Below are 15,986 nucleotides of genomic sequence, written 5' to 3' on the forward strand. Positions count from 1 at the left end.
TGCATGATGCCAATGCTGAGAGCCAATCTTTGGATGAGATAACTGAGAGTGTGAAGCTTCGACTAAGCAAGGCTAAACAAGCATCGTCAGGATGTTGCTATCAAGGAAGGGGATTTGGTCTATCTTAGGATCATGAGGCAACGTCTCAAGCAAGTAGGAAAGAGTGTCCAACTGTATGTATGGTGCTTTTCCACTCATTAAAAAGATAAATGAGGTTTCTATGAAATTACAGTTGCCTAACTCATCGTCAATGCACTTTGTTTTCCATGTTTCTTGGTTGAAGTTGTTTCAGGGAGACCCACCAAAGCGCATTTCCGAAGAAGAAGAACCAGAGATCATTGATGAAGCAGAAGTCGGGGAACCGGAGCAGATTTTGTTGCATCACTTTTGCCATGGATCAAAGAAGCAAGCACGACAATACCTTTTAAAGTTCAAAGATCAAGGAACCCACGAGGCAGTGTGGGTTGATGAAGCATTCTTCACAAATTACCCTGAGTTGTTGGCAAACTACAACTACAAAGAAGCCATGCAACTCGGTACCAGTACCTCACCTTGAGAAGGGGAGGATGTCAAGTGCACATCTAACCCTATGTGCATGTGGACAAGCTATTCCTACTTCTAGGGTTTAGGTAGCCTAGGAAGTGTTATGGCAACCTTGTGAGCCTGTACGTGGGTCGCGCATGTCCACGCAGAGTAGTTGCATACCCTCTGATTGCACAACCCATGATCACTAGCATTCCATTCAGTACCTAGTATGAGCATTTTCCAGTACATGAACCACCTTATTTCACTTATTAGTGACTTTCTTTTAGTCCAAATCGTGGAGGTTGTGGGAGCACTGCTCAACTTAGATATCTGCACCTATATAAGGAGCCAATTGGCCGCTTGGACAAGCCAGAAGACACAGAGGTTGAAGAAGACCAAGAAGCACAGACAAGCCGTGCCCCTCAAGACCCAGCAGCCTTCGCGTTTTCTCAAAAGTTCAGCAGACCTAGCATTTTTTCTAGCAAGATTCGGCGTTTCCAGATTTCAGCCCTAGCGTTTTGCATCCGCAAAACAGCCCTTAGCTTTGCGGTACCACACCATTCCCGTACCAGATCCTCATTGGAATCCCACTAGCGCCATCAGATTCAGGCAACGTTTTCAGATTTCAGCCATCAGCGTTTTTTGCATCGCCTCGTCGTCGCCTTCGTCACCGTCATTGTCGCTGGCACAGTTGCAGAATTCAGCCCTAGGAGAGCGCTCAGTTTTCAGCCAGCCTTCAGCCTAGCGTTTTTCATTTTCAGCCCTTAGTCTTCGTCGTCGTCGTCGTTGACATTCTCGTCGTCGTCGTCGTCATTATCGTCGTCGTCGTTGTCAAGTACCACAACATCTAGAAGCATTGTACCAGACCTTTGTGCAATCTAAAGCAAATACCTCTCTAGTGCTAGAGAGGGGGTGAAACCGGCCCGTAGGGCGGTAGACGTAGGCTTTCACCCGAATTCTTTACTTTACTTTAGACTTTAGGACACAGAGAAACTTTGCAAAAGAAAACCTGTAACGGGAATTGATACTTCAAACACACACGGCTTGGAAGCTAGAGCACTACCAAGCAGACGCCGACACCTATTGGCCCCAAAGACTGGCGCCCCTTTCGGTATTTCTTTATTGTATTAACAAAGGGAATAAAACCTATGATTTCCTACGAGCTGTCCCGTATAATCCGAGCTAAAAACCACCTGTTCTGGCTCGATTTCGGCAACATAACTGTACTAGGACGCTTCACAAACAATATCCCCATGCAATAAATGACTTTCCCGATGCATACGGACACTTTGCAAAACCTAGCGAGTACCTCCTCGGAGTATTAGGGACCGTTTAGGGCCGAAACCCTAAACCTAACAAAATACACAGCAGGCTATATTTCCCTGTTTTGGGCTCTGTTTCGCGAGCCAGTCGCATCCGTAGCAAGTCCTCAAATTCCCGCACCTGTAGGGCTACTTGCCCTTTGAATCGAACGAGATTTTTCTCGTGAAACCTCTCCGAATTCACCTGTACCTGCGGGGAATTAGCAACTAGCTAATTCAATACCAATGCAAGAGGCTCTTGCCTCGGCAATCGCGCATGAACCCACACAATTGTACATAGGTCAAATGAAAAGCCCTCTTGTGGGGCATCACATAAATGCATTGTTGGGTTAAAGGCCTAAATAACCCCTTTTTTGTACATTTGTTTACTTTGTTCAGGTTCATATTGAACCTCGACACATTTTTTAAAGGTCACTTATAATAAAAGTGGGAAAACCCAAAACTCACTTATTGAGTTTTCCCCAATAAGTGAGTTTTCCCCAAAAACGTGAGCCCTCTCTCTTCTGCTAGCGCTTCCTCTCCTAATGGCCTTCGCCTCCCCTCTCTGCACACACTGCACTTCCTCACGTGCTCTTTCACTTGCACACACCGCCGCGCGCTCATCAACTGGTATCAGAGCTTCGATTAGGGTTTGCCCCAAACCTACAAACGCTGAATTTCAACCAAGAAGGTCAACTTTCACGCGAGATTTTGCAATTTCGTCGCCAAAGGACTCGTCCCCGGACACTAGAGAGCTCCCGGCAACCCAAATTGACCCAAAACAGGCTGAAATTACAGGTTATGACAACAAAATACAAGTTTTGCAAATGATGTATTAAGGTGTGGGAATACTTTTGCTAAGTCCCCGCTACCCAAAAACATTGAAATTGCCGAAAAACGAGCCCTAAAACGGGTGTTTTAAGCAAATTTCAGATTTGCGAAGGTTTTTGCAAGTGTTTTTATGGTGCGATTACATTGGGGGAAGTGCAAATTGATACAATCTACGCACATTTGACAAATTTTTTCGATGTATGACCATTTGTGGCTCAATTTCATGCAATTTTGATGCTACAAATTGGGGCTTTTGCGCTTACATGCTTCTAAAGTCTGTGTATTAGCCTTATGTATGTCTTCTGAGGCTAAAAAAAACTAAATTTGTTGTTTTCGAGCACAAATTCGCTCGCTGAAATTTCCTGGGCATAAATTACAGAAATTGAATTTTGTGCCCAAATCGACCTATTTTGCTCCTGTGACCATTTGGAGCTGTAGTGCACATCTCTGTGAGGCTATACTCTGATTTTTGCGCATTTTGCCCAAAAATTCAGCGTATTATCCCTCTTATTTCGAGCAACTATGGCCTCATCTTCTTCGGATGTGAAGGACCTCTTCGAGATTAGGAGGTTCGATGGTACAGGTTTTGATCTTTGGAAAGACAGAATTCAAGGAATCCTATTTCTTAAGGATTACGAAGGGGCACTTGAACAGGTGAAGCCACAGAATATGACGGATGAAGCATGGGTTAGCATGAACAGGAAGGCCGTTACATACATTAAAATGGCCATGACCGATGAGACCGTCATTGATGTGAAAGGTCTCACGACTGCTTTTGATGTGTGGGAGAAGTTGAAGGGAATGTATGAAAATACAACGCCTGTCAACCAAGTGCACTTGATGCGAAAACTTGTTGGCATGCAACTAGATGAGTCCAAGAGCGCGGCAGAGCACTTGCCATTATTCGCAGGTACTTTGTCGCAGTTACAGGATTCTGGCTTGCCCCCTTTTGATGATAAGCTGAAAGCTATCTTCTTGCTTATGACCTTATCTGAGTCATGGGAAACTTTGGTGGTTTCGTTGTCCAATAACCCCAATTTGACCTTTGATGGTGTTAGGGGTTCTATCTTGAATGAAGAAATCAGGAGGAAAGCAAGTGGAGAGGGAGGCAGCTCTGCCAACATGGTTAGAGGCAGGACAGAAAAGAAGAATGCTTATGCACAAAGGAGTAAGAGTAAGAGTAAAGAAAGGGGAAATGCAAGCAAAGGCAAGGGTGATGTGACTTGCTATCAATGTGGCAGGAAAGGTCACAAGAAACCCGATTGCAAGTACTATAAAGCTGAGTTAGAAAGGAAAAAGAATGGTGGAGACAAAAAGAAAGAGAAGAAGGAAGTCAAGGCAGATGCACAGGATAGCTCAAAGGACAAAGAGAAGGCCAATGTGGCTTCTAGTGTCGTGATTGAGGAGCTGTCAGATGTAGAGGACATCTTGTGTGCCACTTTGTCAGACGATGATGCTTATGACTTTGATGCCTCTCTAAATGTTCATTCACAGGACATGCAGATCACCAAGAGTGATCTTGGTGATCTTATTGATGCTTTGTTGATTGTCAATGATGCATTGTCCCAGACTTGGATTGTTGATTCCGGTGCTTCATTTCATGTGACTCCTATCAAGGAGTGTTTCTCTACTTTTGATGCGAGCAAGCGTGGCCATGTATACCTTGGAAACAATCATGCATGTTCCATCGAGGGTATTGACACTGTGCATCTCTCCATAGATGGCACAAATGAGCTTGTCTTGCATGATGTTCGATATGTGCCGGGAATCAAGAAGAGTCTGCTTTCTGTTGGTCAAATGGATATGCATGGTTACAGCATCTTGTTTGAGAGAGGGTCATGGAAAATGACTAAAGGCTCAAGGCTGATTGTAAAGGGCACAAAGAAAGGGACACTTTACTGCATGCATGGAAAGGCCGTGTTGGGCAAGTTTATTGCATTGGCTGAAATTAACTCTCACATGGAGTTGTGGCACAAGAGGCTTGGCCATATGAGCCAAAAGGGCCTTTCTAAGCTTTGTACTTTGAACAAGCTTGATGCTGAAGGCACAAAGCTTGACTTTTGTAATGAATGTCAATATGGCAAGCAAGTAAAGAGTTCCTATTACTCTGGTGTCTCTCGTAAATCTTGTGTGCTTGATCTTGTACATTACGATGTATGTAGCATGCCTACTAAGTCTATGGGTGGTGCATGTTATTTTGTCTCCTTTGTTGATGATCATTCTAGGAAAATTTGGGTTTATTTGCTTAAGTCTAAGGATGAAGCCTTTGCTGCGTTTAAGAGATTTCGTGCATTTGTGACCACCCAAACAAGTAGAAAGCTAAAATGCTTGCGTACAGACAATGGGGGGGAGTACACAAGTGCTGAATTTAACAAGTTTTGTGAAAATTTGGGCATTAAGAGGGAGCTTGTTGTACCATACAGCCCCTCTTCTAATGGTGTGGCTGAAAGATTCAATAGGACACTTTGTGAGAGGGTGAGATGCATGTTGTCCACAGCTAATCTCTCTCATGGATTTTGGGGAGAAGCTTTGAAAACTGCAGTGCATATTATGTAATCGATCCCCTCACATGTCTTTGAAAGGTGACATCCCTGAAGAGGTTTGGTATGGCAAGCCTGCTTCATATGATTACTTAAGCATTTTTGGTTGCGAAGCTTTTGTGCATGTTAGACCTGAGTTGAGGAGTAAACTAGATGCGAAGTCCATTAAAGGCCTCTTCATGGGATATGGTGAAGAAGGCGAAATGGGTTACAAGATTTGGTTACCTCAGCTCAAAAGGGTTGTACGCAGCCGGGATGTTGTTTTTTATGAGGCAAGGCTGCTTCAAAACAATTGTGCCTCAAAGCATGACCATAAAAGGGTGAAATTTCAGCATGACCAGCCACCTGTTAGGCCTATTTTTTACCCTCAGGATGCACCACAAATGGCTGAAAATGTAGATGATCCAGTGGTATTTGAGCCAGACGATGTTGGACAACAAATTGAGGCTTCTGAAGGGCATTTGCAGCCAAGAAACAATGCTGAAAATGATGTACAGCAGCCCATTGTTGATGATTTTGTAGTGCCACCTGATGTAAACCCATTGCCGGATAATGTGGATCATTGGGTGAGGCGGTCTACTCGTCAAAGACGGCCTGTGAGTCGATATGACCCCTCTTTGCATTACATTATGTTGACAGATGAGGGAGAGCCTCTTACGTATAAAGAGGCAAAGACATGTGAGCACAGCGACAAGTGGGAGCTTGCTATGCAGGAAGAGATTAAAGCTTTGCATGCTAATCATACTTGGGATTTGGTTGAATTGCCCAAAGGAAGGAAGGCTATTCCTAACAAATGGGTGTATAAAATCAAAACTGTTGATGCAAAACCCAAGTATAAGGCAAGGCTTGTGGCAAAGGGATATGTTCAAACCAAGGGCATAGACTTTCAGGAAGTGTTCTCTCCTGTTGTGAAGATGACCACTTTGCGTGTATTGTTTGCCATTGTGGTTGCTCTTGATTTGGAAATGGACCAAATGGATGTACATACCGCTTTCTTGCATGGTGATGTGGAAGAAGAGCTTTACATGAAGCAACCCAAGGGTTTTGTCATCCCTGGCAAGGAACATTTGGTATGTATGCTCAATAGAAGCTTGTATGGGCTGAAACAATCATGTAAACAGTGGTACAAGAAGTTTGATCGCTTCATGCTTAAACATGGTTACAAAAGAAGCCATGCAGACCATTGTTTGTATACCAAACGTGATGAGGATGGCAGCCCGATCGTTCTTGTGCTCTATGTAGACGATATGTTGATAGCTGCAAAGAAAAGAAGCATTGTAGATGCTCTTAAAGGGCAGCTGAAATCTGCGTTTTCAATGAAAGACCTTGGGGCAGCTGAACATATACTTGGAGTGCGTGTTACACGCAAAGAGACAAGCGCCTATTGTATTTGTCGCAAGAAAAGTACATTGAAAAGGTGCTAGACAGATTTAACATGGCTGAAGCAAAGCCTCTTGGTGTGCCATTACAGCCATATGTTAAAATCTCCAAGGATGATTGTCCCAAGTCCAAGGAAGAAGCCAATGACATGCAAAGTGTGCCTTATGCTTCAGCTTGTGGTTCACTTATGTATGCTATGGTTGCTACTAGGCCTTACATAGCCCATGCAGTGGGAGTTGTGAGCCGGTTTATGGCTAATCCAGGCAGGTTGCATTGGGATGTAGTGAAGTCCATTATGAGGTACTTGAAAGGGACTAAAAACAAATGCCTCTGCTATGTTAAAGGACCAATGGAGTTGAAGGGATTTTGTGACTCTGACATGGCTGGTGATGTGGACACACGGAAATCCACAAGTGGCTATGTATTTACTCTTGCGGGAGGTGTTGTTTCATGGTGTTCTAGATTGCAAAAGATTGTTGCATTGTCTACTACAGAGGCTAAATATATTTCAGCCACTGAGGCTTCCAAAGAAGCTATTTGGTTAGCACGCCTATGCAGTGAGTTTGGCTTGCCTGCCAAGGCACCTATGCTTGGTTGTGATAGCCAAAGTGCTATATGTTAGGCAAAGAACGCCATGTTTCATGCACGCACAAAGCATATTGATGTGCGGTATCACTTCATACGAGAAGTGCTTGAGGATGGCCTTATTACATTGGTTAAGGTCCATACATCACAAAATCCAGCCGATGCTCTCACTAAGTGCTTACCCAAAGCACAACATCACCTATGCATAGAGATGGTGGGAGTCACGTAGCTTAAAGGCGCCATTTATGCCTTTAAGTGGGAGGTTGTTGGGTTAAAGGCCTAAATAACCCCTTTTTTGTACTTTTTTATACTTTGTCCAGGTTCAATATGAACCTGGACACATTTTTTAAAGGTCGCTTATGATAAAGTGGGAAAACCCAAAACTCACTTATTGAGTTTTCCCCAAAAACGTGAGCCCTCTCTCTTCTGCTAGCGCTTCCTCTCTTGTTGGCCTTCGCCTCCCCTCTCTGCACACACACTACACTTCCTCGCGTGCTCTTTCACTTGCACACACCGCCGCGCGCTCATCATGCACGAAGGGGAGAGAGAGAGCAGTGAATGATACGCAAGGCTTCAGTTCTTGCACTTCACCGTATATAGACAGTAGGCAAGCACACAGTAGCTTTGATACCTGCAACAATCCACCATACGGCTGAAATATGCAGCCCACGTTTTGTTTAATGCTTCTCTCTCTTAAGTTGGAAAATGCCCAAAAATGTGCCAAGTGGCACTCATGCATTAATTCCCTGTTAACCCTCACGGCACACGGACATCCTATCACCTACGATGGACGCGTATTATGTATTATTTAGAGTCAGGTACCGGGCTTGTCGGACCAATAGGGAAAGGTAGAGTGATCGCCGATGAGAGGCGCACTTTAACTTGGACATTCAAGGGGTTAGTTGGCTAAGCATGGGCGCCCAAGTGTGAATGGGATGAGCTCCTATAAAAGCCAACTAAACCTAATTTTTACTCATTCTCTCATTTGTGCAATAGAAGAGTGCTCTTGCTCCATCTCCATCTTCTTCTTCTTCACCCTCTTGTGTGTGTGTGTGTGAGAGAGAGAGAGAGAGAGGGAGAGTGTGTGTGCGATCGAGCATTACGAAGGCACGACGGCGGCGAAGCGGTTGAGCGCGGCACGACTGCAGCTTCTTCTTCATCGCGGCGAGGAATCCACCACGAAGGCGAGCGTAGAGCGGTGAGTAACACACCCTTTGTTCTCTTGAGCTTGCTAGTTTAGGCTTGTTGTGTGCTTGGAGCCGTTTGTGGCTCGCACACGGTGTATTGGCAAGTCCCTTGCTTCGACAGTGCGGCAAGGAGCGCACATTCCCCGCTTTGGACCTTCTGGTCTAAAAATATCTCAACCGGTTGCTCAGTTGACTTAACGGTTGCTCAGTTCTTGCACTTCACCGTATATAGACAGTAGGCAAGCACACAGTAGCTTTGGTACCTGCAACAATCCACCATACGGCTGAAATATGCAGCCCACGTTTTGTTTAATGCTTCTCTCTCTTAAGTTGGAAAATGCCCAAAAATGTGCCAAGTGGCACTCATGCATTAATTCCCCGCTTTGGACCTTCTAGTCTAAAAATATCTCAACCGGTTGCTCTATTGACTTAGCGGCAAAGTAATGAAATGTTCCTCTTGTCATTTTGGAGCTAATGACGCGAGCAAATTTCATGGCCCAAAATAGCAGTTTCCTAAATTTTAGAGATGCTTCCATTGGACTCTCATTGGTCATCTGACCATCTTTCACCATTGGAACCACATCCAAAAATGCAATGTAGTCCAGTTCTAAGGTGATTTTCCTTTGGTGACCCCACCTTGGCATTGCGCCTTTATTGAGTTCACTTCCTAGTATCCACCAACTTGCTAAGTGCTACGAGGGGACCTACATGATCTTGAACTGAGCCTAGACATCCTTTTACTATACGAATTCCAGTGTCGACGACGTCTGCGGGTGAAACTACCAGTCACATTGGCCATACAATATCCAACCATTTGCACAAGTGTCAGTAGGAGGTGTATTTTTCCTATTGCCTTCCGTAAATAAGTACTAGATATTTTTATTTATTTTTATTTTTACTTGTTTTCCCTGGAACCCTTGAAAAGGTGCAAGTTGACATTACATGGCCAGTGTGAAACGGTTGCGGACAAATAGGTTTCTCACACCCGGAGTCTGGGTCGATCCGCGTCAGGGATTGGTTGGGCCAGTTAGCACTGAATTTTGATGAGTTTGGAAGCCTGTGTGCGCCAAATATGAAGTCTAGGCCACTCGGAAAGTCACAACTTTATAAGTCAGTGGGAACTACAGAATTAAAGGGGCAAACTGGACACTTGGCAGAAGGAGAGCAGCCTGCAGGGCACCTCAGTAAGAGGGGGCACCCATTTTGAGGCTGGGACTAGTTTTTGGTTCATGAAGTGACCTACAGTGTGTGTGTGTGTGTGTGAGAGTAGTGGGTGCAGGTCTATAGCTTTAATGGAAAGCTTGTCTTCTCTCTGTCTCATGTAGCGTGATGACTTGCTCTCGTGCATCTCTCTCCCCTTTGGCACATATGGTAATGCCCCACTAGTTGGGCTACTCAGATGAATTAGTACAGTTATGGTGGGGTTTATGCACGTTTGCCAAGGCAAGAGCCTTCTGAATAGGAACCGGATTAGCTAATTGCTAATCCCCCACAGGTACGCACAGTTCCATCACGAAAGATTGCGAGTTTGGAGAGTTTTCTCGCGTGAACACTCGTCCAATTCACAGGGGGACTGTCCCATTCCGTGCGGAAGCCCTTGGGACACGCAGAGGCGTGTTTGCTCCGCTAAAAATGATTCGAAACAGGGAATTACAGCCTGCTGTGTTTTCTTGCAGGTTTAGGGTTTCGCACCTAAACTGCAAGGGAACACCAAGGAGCCTCATGAGAGCCTTGGGATGCGTGTACAAGCTTTTGGACAGCCGGTAGTGAAAAACAGAGAATTACAGCCCGCTGAATTTCTATGACAGCTCACTAGAAAGCTTCTAGATAGCGAGGGAATCCGCCCTAGACAGGTACTTTTGACCTACAGGGGTTTTTGCGCCGCTATGCTGCCGGAATCAAGTCGGAAACCTGCGTTTTCAGCCCTCGCCAGGTTTGGACAGCTTTGTGAAAGCTTGTACTAAGTGGTCGGATCGTCTACCTTAAATTCAATAAAGAAATACCGAAAGGGGCGCCAGTCTTTGGGGCCTACAGGGTGTCGGTCTCGTGTGCGCAGTGACATTCTAGTCGCTAGACGCATCTGTGTTCTATTTACTTCGCAGTGCTCTGTGTAAAGTTAACAGGTAATTGAAATAGTACCGCCCTCTACGTTGTACAGGCCGGTTATATGGTTCCATCGATGGGATAGTCACTTTTTCTTCAAAAAGTGCAGCGTGGATTGTTGTGGGTGAAAGCAACACAAAGCTTGTCGTCACGGTAGAGAAGAGAGACCAAGTACCTGAAGAGGGATCTTCCTCACATGGCACAGAGAAAGTTCCTTCAACTCTTCAAGAAGAGGACAGGTTGTTTAGAGCTCAACTGCGTTGCTGCATGGACATGTTTCAGCAGTTGGCTAGCAACCCAAGGATTCAGGAGTTCTTACAGGCTCCGACACAGGGTTTTCAGCCTCCTACACAGGGCATGACTGAGCCATTGCAGGAAAACGAGATTTCCAATGCGCAAAGGACTCATGATGCTCAAGGGAAAGCCCATGTGGTTGAGCAACTAGCGGTGTCCAATATTCCAAAGCAACTTGCTTTAGCTGGCCAGGAACCGTTTGTGAATGGTCAAGGGAGTAATGAACAGGCTATGCATCAGACCCTTCCATTACCTAATACTTATCCTGGTTATTTTGGAGGTGATTCAATGTTTCAAGCTATGGCTGGACCTTCCACAGGTTATATGCCAGGGAATGTGTTCAGGACAATGCAAACAGGCATGGGTAACCCTATGTACGCGAACATGGGTGTCCAACAAGGATTTCAGGGTGCTATCGGTCAATTTAGAGTACCTTGAACACAATTTGGTATGGCTAGTTTTTCGCAGCCATACGCCCAAAATGCAGGTATGAGAGGTAAAACAGGTGATGCGAGTGCTAAAATGGCCAATCGTGGAGACCACTTTTGCAGGCACCTGTTTATGATAATGTGGCTCCTTTGAGTCAGCCTAAGGATTACAAGGAAGGTGGACAGGGAGTGAAGTTTGAAACTTTCAAAGGAACTGAAGATCAATTGAAGGCTTTGACCTTCATACAGCAGTTCGATGCAACTTATGCTGGAGGAAACTTCACAGAGTCTTCGAAGATACGCAAGGCTGCCACTTTCTTGAAAGGGAATGCGCTTCAATGGTGGACCACATTGTTGAACCAGGGTCAAGCCCCAACAACGTGGGTCCAATTCAAATTTCAAATAACTTTTTGTGTCTGCATGGCTGACAAACACTTTTGAAGTGGATGTGATGACAGAATCGCACGAGTGAATGCTAAACAGTGTGCGAATCTGGAAGAGTACAATAAACATTTTTGGGCCGCACTGTTGCCAGTCACCTCTTACAGGTTTGTGCCAGCAAATCAGGGACTACTGCACAAAGACTACTGTCATGAATATGTTCTAGTTGATTGAGAATGAAAGAGTGGCCAGCAATCTGTCGAAGGGAGATTCCGATGGATTTAATAGCCACAAGAAAGGGTCCCAGGGCAAACAATTTTCAGCCGAGGGCAATGTTGCAACAAAGCCTTCTGTGCCTCCCACAAAGAAGCCCTCCAAGCTGACCCGTCCAAGAAGCAGTCTAAATCTTCTTTAGCACGAGGACAAGGACAAAAAGGGCATTTTTCTGGCAAGACTTTTGAAGAAAAGAAAGTGCTTAGAGAGGCCAAGAAATGCTACATTTGTGAAGAGGAAGGACATTTTGCAAATGAATGCCCATAGAAGAAGTCACAGGATAAGGATGACAAGTCAGACCATAAAGGGAAGAAGCCAAAGCCGAGTGCAGGACTTGTCCCAGATTTGGTTGGAGACCAGCCAAACATAGATGCCTCGGAACTGTGCAAAGCTTGGGGCAAAGTTAGAGACCATACAGTGCTGGTTTTCTTTGATCCAGGAGCCCGTGCAAATTTCATATCACCAGAATTGGCATCAAAGTTAGGCATTCGCGCAGAGGAGATGGGTATGACAAGGGAAGCAGGTTTGGCATGCCCAGGTCATTCAGAACCTGTTACTCCCATTTTGGGGAAGCTCATCTGCACATTCAGAGCTATGTGGATGCGGAAGAATTTCATACAAAAAACGCTGGCTGATCTGGAGCAAAACGCCAAGGGAGATCTACTGGAAAACTCTAGGGAGATGTAGCGCTAGCTGCTCAGATGCCAAACTGCTTGACTAGATGCTCCCTTTATAGGTGAGGTTTACACGTTATAAACTTCTTTAGGTTCAGGTAGGGCAAAGTGTCCACCAACCCAACAAATTTTGTAAATTTTTGACCAGGCTAAGTTTCGGGTGAAACTGTCACACATTTGCCCACCCAGGAAACCGATCGACGCGAGGAATGGCCTGTTGGATTCCTCTAACCTAGAACTACATGCACATCATGCCACATGCCTACCATAGTGTAATAACATCTGTCAAAACGCGTGTACAAAACCATTTATGCAAGAGGGTTTCAAAGCTAGAAAATTGGCTCTAGAAGTCAATGAAGCACGTCCACGTGGCACATAAAGCCATGTTCACGTGACATTGGGACCCCATCGGGTGTCATTCTCCTCTTTTCTCTCTCTCTCTCTCTCTCTCTCTCTCTCTCTCTCTCTCTCTCTCTCTCTCTCTCTCTCTCTCTCTCTCTCTCGTGATCTAGATATCCCAGCTAGCTGCTGTTCACACCTAGTAGTTTAGGATTCCATAGTATTTTATTGTGGCATTTGTCATTTCATTTTTGTCTTTGTTGTCATCTTGTTACTTTGACTCTGACTTTGTATCAGATCCACCACATTGTAACTTTCTGGTCTCATAGGTCACTTTGGCCTTTTGAAGACGTTAATATAACATTTCATTTCTCTCTCTCTCTCTCCAGGGAAAGTAAAAGGTACCATCAATCTAGCTAAAGCAATTACTAACACAAAGAAAGAAGGGATTTGTGAAAGGGCAAAACCTAGATCTTCACCCTTTTCAATTCCGCTGCACCTAACACTCGTTGTCTCTCTGTCACTCACAGAACCTTCATTCACTGTATCATTCTCTCTTCTCTCTCTAGTCTTTGCACATCTCTCATTCAGTAAAAGGAACCTTTAGTACGCACTGAGCACTCATCCTGAGTTTTCACCATCAATTAACTCCGCTGCACGTTACACCCAATCTATTTCACAGCGGCCATCTGCAATCCACATCGATGCAGATCCAATAGGTGCATCAAATCAGACCCGAAGGTGCTGCATCTTGGAGAGTTGCCGCATCTACGTCATCCATTCAAGTCAAGTCGAGTCTTGCATTGAGGTATTGCATCGTGTACATTCCATTCACGCAATTTGAAGCAAATACCACATCGATAACTGAGTAGGGAGCCCTCGAGAGGGTTGGTTCGGACCCCACCGGTGCGTCACTCTCCTCTCTCTCTATCTCTCTACATCTCTACCTCATCTCTCTGATTCGCTCTCTCAAGTATCTAAAAGGAACCATCAATAACGCAAAGTTACATTCATTAACGCAAGGAAAGAAAAAGAATGGTGGAAGTGTGAAAGCTCAATTCTACCTCCTCTCTCAATTCCATTGCATCTGACACACATCAAGAAGGCATCTAGCAACCTAGACTAACGTAAAAGCTATAATCGCTCACAAAAGCACCACAAAATAGCTTACATATCCAAGAATGCATTGCACTTCATGTAGAGTAAAGCATTGCACTTAATGTACAAAAGTAATATGTTTCCTAAAGAAAATTTCATGCAAAATTACGTTATTTCGATGCTATGACTGCATCCAAAGCGCTTACTTTGTTGAAATTTGAGTCTGTACCAGAGAGGAAGACCTGTTCAAAGTTTTCTCCTGTTTCTCAAAACATAGTGTGAGCCTTTAGTGATTCTTTTATGCTCTCAATAAACCCTTTTGACTCTCTGGTCCTTTTTTGCATTGGTTGCATATCAGAGAGTGCCCATGTCTTGCTTGGGTTGTGTAACTCGCACATATCTTTCACTTGCTCTTTGACACAGGACTGCCATAGATATGAGGAGTGTCGAATCTACGAGCTAGAGATCTCTCGAATTTTTCACCTCGCTTCTTCCCTTGGTGATTCATGAGCTACAAAAAGGGTTTTAGAGGAGGACTAAACACAATCTTCAAGGGTTGGACACCCTCCTTCAGTAGAATAATAATGACAGCTTTTCTTTAGCACCCATGGATGCTCGGTGTGGTTCAAAAAGTAGGTTATCCTACAATCTACCTCAATGATAGAGCCACTGTCTGAGACCTTTAAGGATGCTGCAGATAATTTGGTGCACGAGGATGAAAACGAGATACCTCCTAACGCCAAAGACGGCACTGGGGAAGCGGGTGTGGCACTTGATGTTTCAAATTACAACAACACTAGCATCCATTTCAATGGCCATTTTATCATCAGAGAAATGCTCTCTCTCTCTCTCTCTCTCTCTCTCTCTCTCTCTCTCTCTCTCTCTCTCTCTCTCTCTCACCTACTGCTTTCATCATCGTTGTCGTTAAAGGAAGGAGCCTCGTCGGAGTCCACTTCCTCCACCTCGAGCTGTTCTGCGTCCAGCTCCAGTATGCTCTGCAAATGGAGGCGCTCGCCTGGAGGGATGCCCTCCATCCTGTTGCAGGTTGCTTATGATCTGCAACAATGTTGCTACGTCAAAATTCGCCTCCAGATTCTGTTGTCCGTGAGTCCACACTCTTTGGCAGAGCAGTGATGAGTTTTTGATGCGAGACATAGTAGGTAATACACTTTTTGACAATAAAAAGAAGAGGAGAATCAACACTGATTATCCTCATGCAGTCTACGTAAAAAAGGTCTAGCTTTGGAACTCCAGTTCGGTGTATGGCAACGCATGCGCATGCAAAGGCGTACAGCCCGAGCCTCTCTCTCTCTCTCTCTCTCTCTCTCTCTCTCTCTCTCTCTCTCTCTCTCTTATGCCATTTTGAGCAGAACTGCAGTAGCAACAAGAGCAGACGGAGGTGGAGCAGGTTTGTAGAACCACAGGGAAGCACGGTATTCTCTTCCTACATAGCAAAGGCCATACACAAGGAGTTTCTACTGCAAAGCCTTGCTAAAGCTAGGGCAAGAGAAGTGGGGATGGGAATGCACAACAAGAGGAGTGGGAGAGGGAAGAGGAGGTGGTGGGGCCTGGAGGAGCGTGGATGGGAATGGAAGCAAGGAGGAGGGGTAAAGTGGGGGAGATGAGCGGAGGCATGCTGAGATGGTGCAAGCGGAGAAGAGCGGAGGTAGGCTGAGATGTTGCAAGGGGGGAGGAATATTCCAAGTAATACAATTCTTTTAAAGAAGAGCCACTAGTAGGGATTTTAAAGAAAAGCAAGTAGGGCTTACCCAAGTAGGGGGTACCAGTTGAAATAAATCCATAAAATCAAACATTAGTCAAGGAGATTCTATCAAGGCGGGTAGGAGACGAGATTGTGTAAACAAGGGGGCGAGGGCTGATGCGAGACGCCCTTCATTTAACAGCTCTCAAGGCAGGGAGAAGACGAGATCGCACAAAGAAGGGGGCGATGGTTGGTGATAGACACCCTCCATTTAGCAGAAGAGGGGCGTGAGGAGTGGGGGTGATTGGCAATGGGCAGGCTTATGCTTTTCTTTTACTGTGTGGA

The 15,986-nt window shown here is 45.1% G+C and overlaps 1 protein-coding gene across 5 annotated transcripts in view; it reads right to left on the reverse strand.

Annotated features, from left to right (window-relative positions):
- The window catches only part of LOC147422831 (uncharacterized), a 116,772-nt gene extending 101,672 nt beyond the window's left edge, over positions 1-15,100 (reverse strand). The window contains exon 1 of one of the 5 annotated variants that reach the window (XR_015186769.1): positions 14,840-15,100. Coding sequence is in view for 3 of the 5 variants with exons in the window: in XM_086502809.1 (XP_086358935.1) it covers positions 14,840-14,973 (134 nt within the window). In the remaining 2 variants the exon portion in view is untranslated. The remainder of the gene's footprint in view (positions 1-14,839) is intronic. The other 4 variants (XM_086502810.1, XM_086502809.1, XM_086502811.1 and 1 more) reach the window with 4 other exon arrangements.
- Between the last annotated feature and the right edge of the window lie 886 nt (positions 15,101-15,986).

This window comes from Adiantum capillus-veneris, chromosome 27, assembly GCF_014529385.1.
Source record: "Adiantum capillus-veneris isolate H3 chromosome 27, ASM1452938v2, whole genome shotgun sequence".
NCBI classification, from domain to species: Eukaryota; Viridiplantae; Streptophyta; class Polypodiopsida; order Polypodiales; family Pteridaceae; genus Adiantum; species Adiantum capillus-veneris.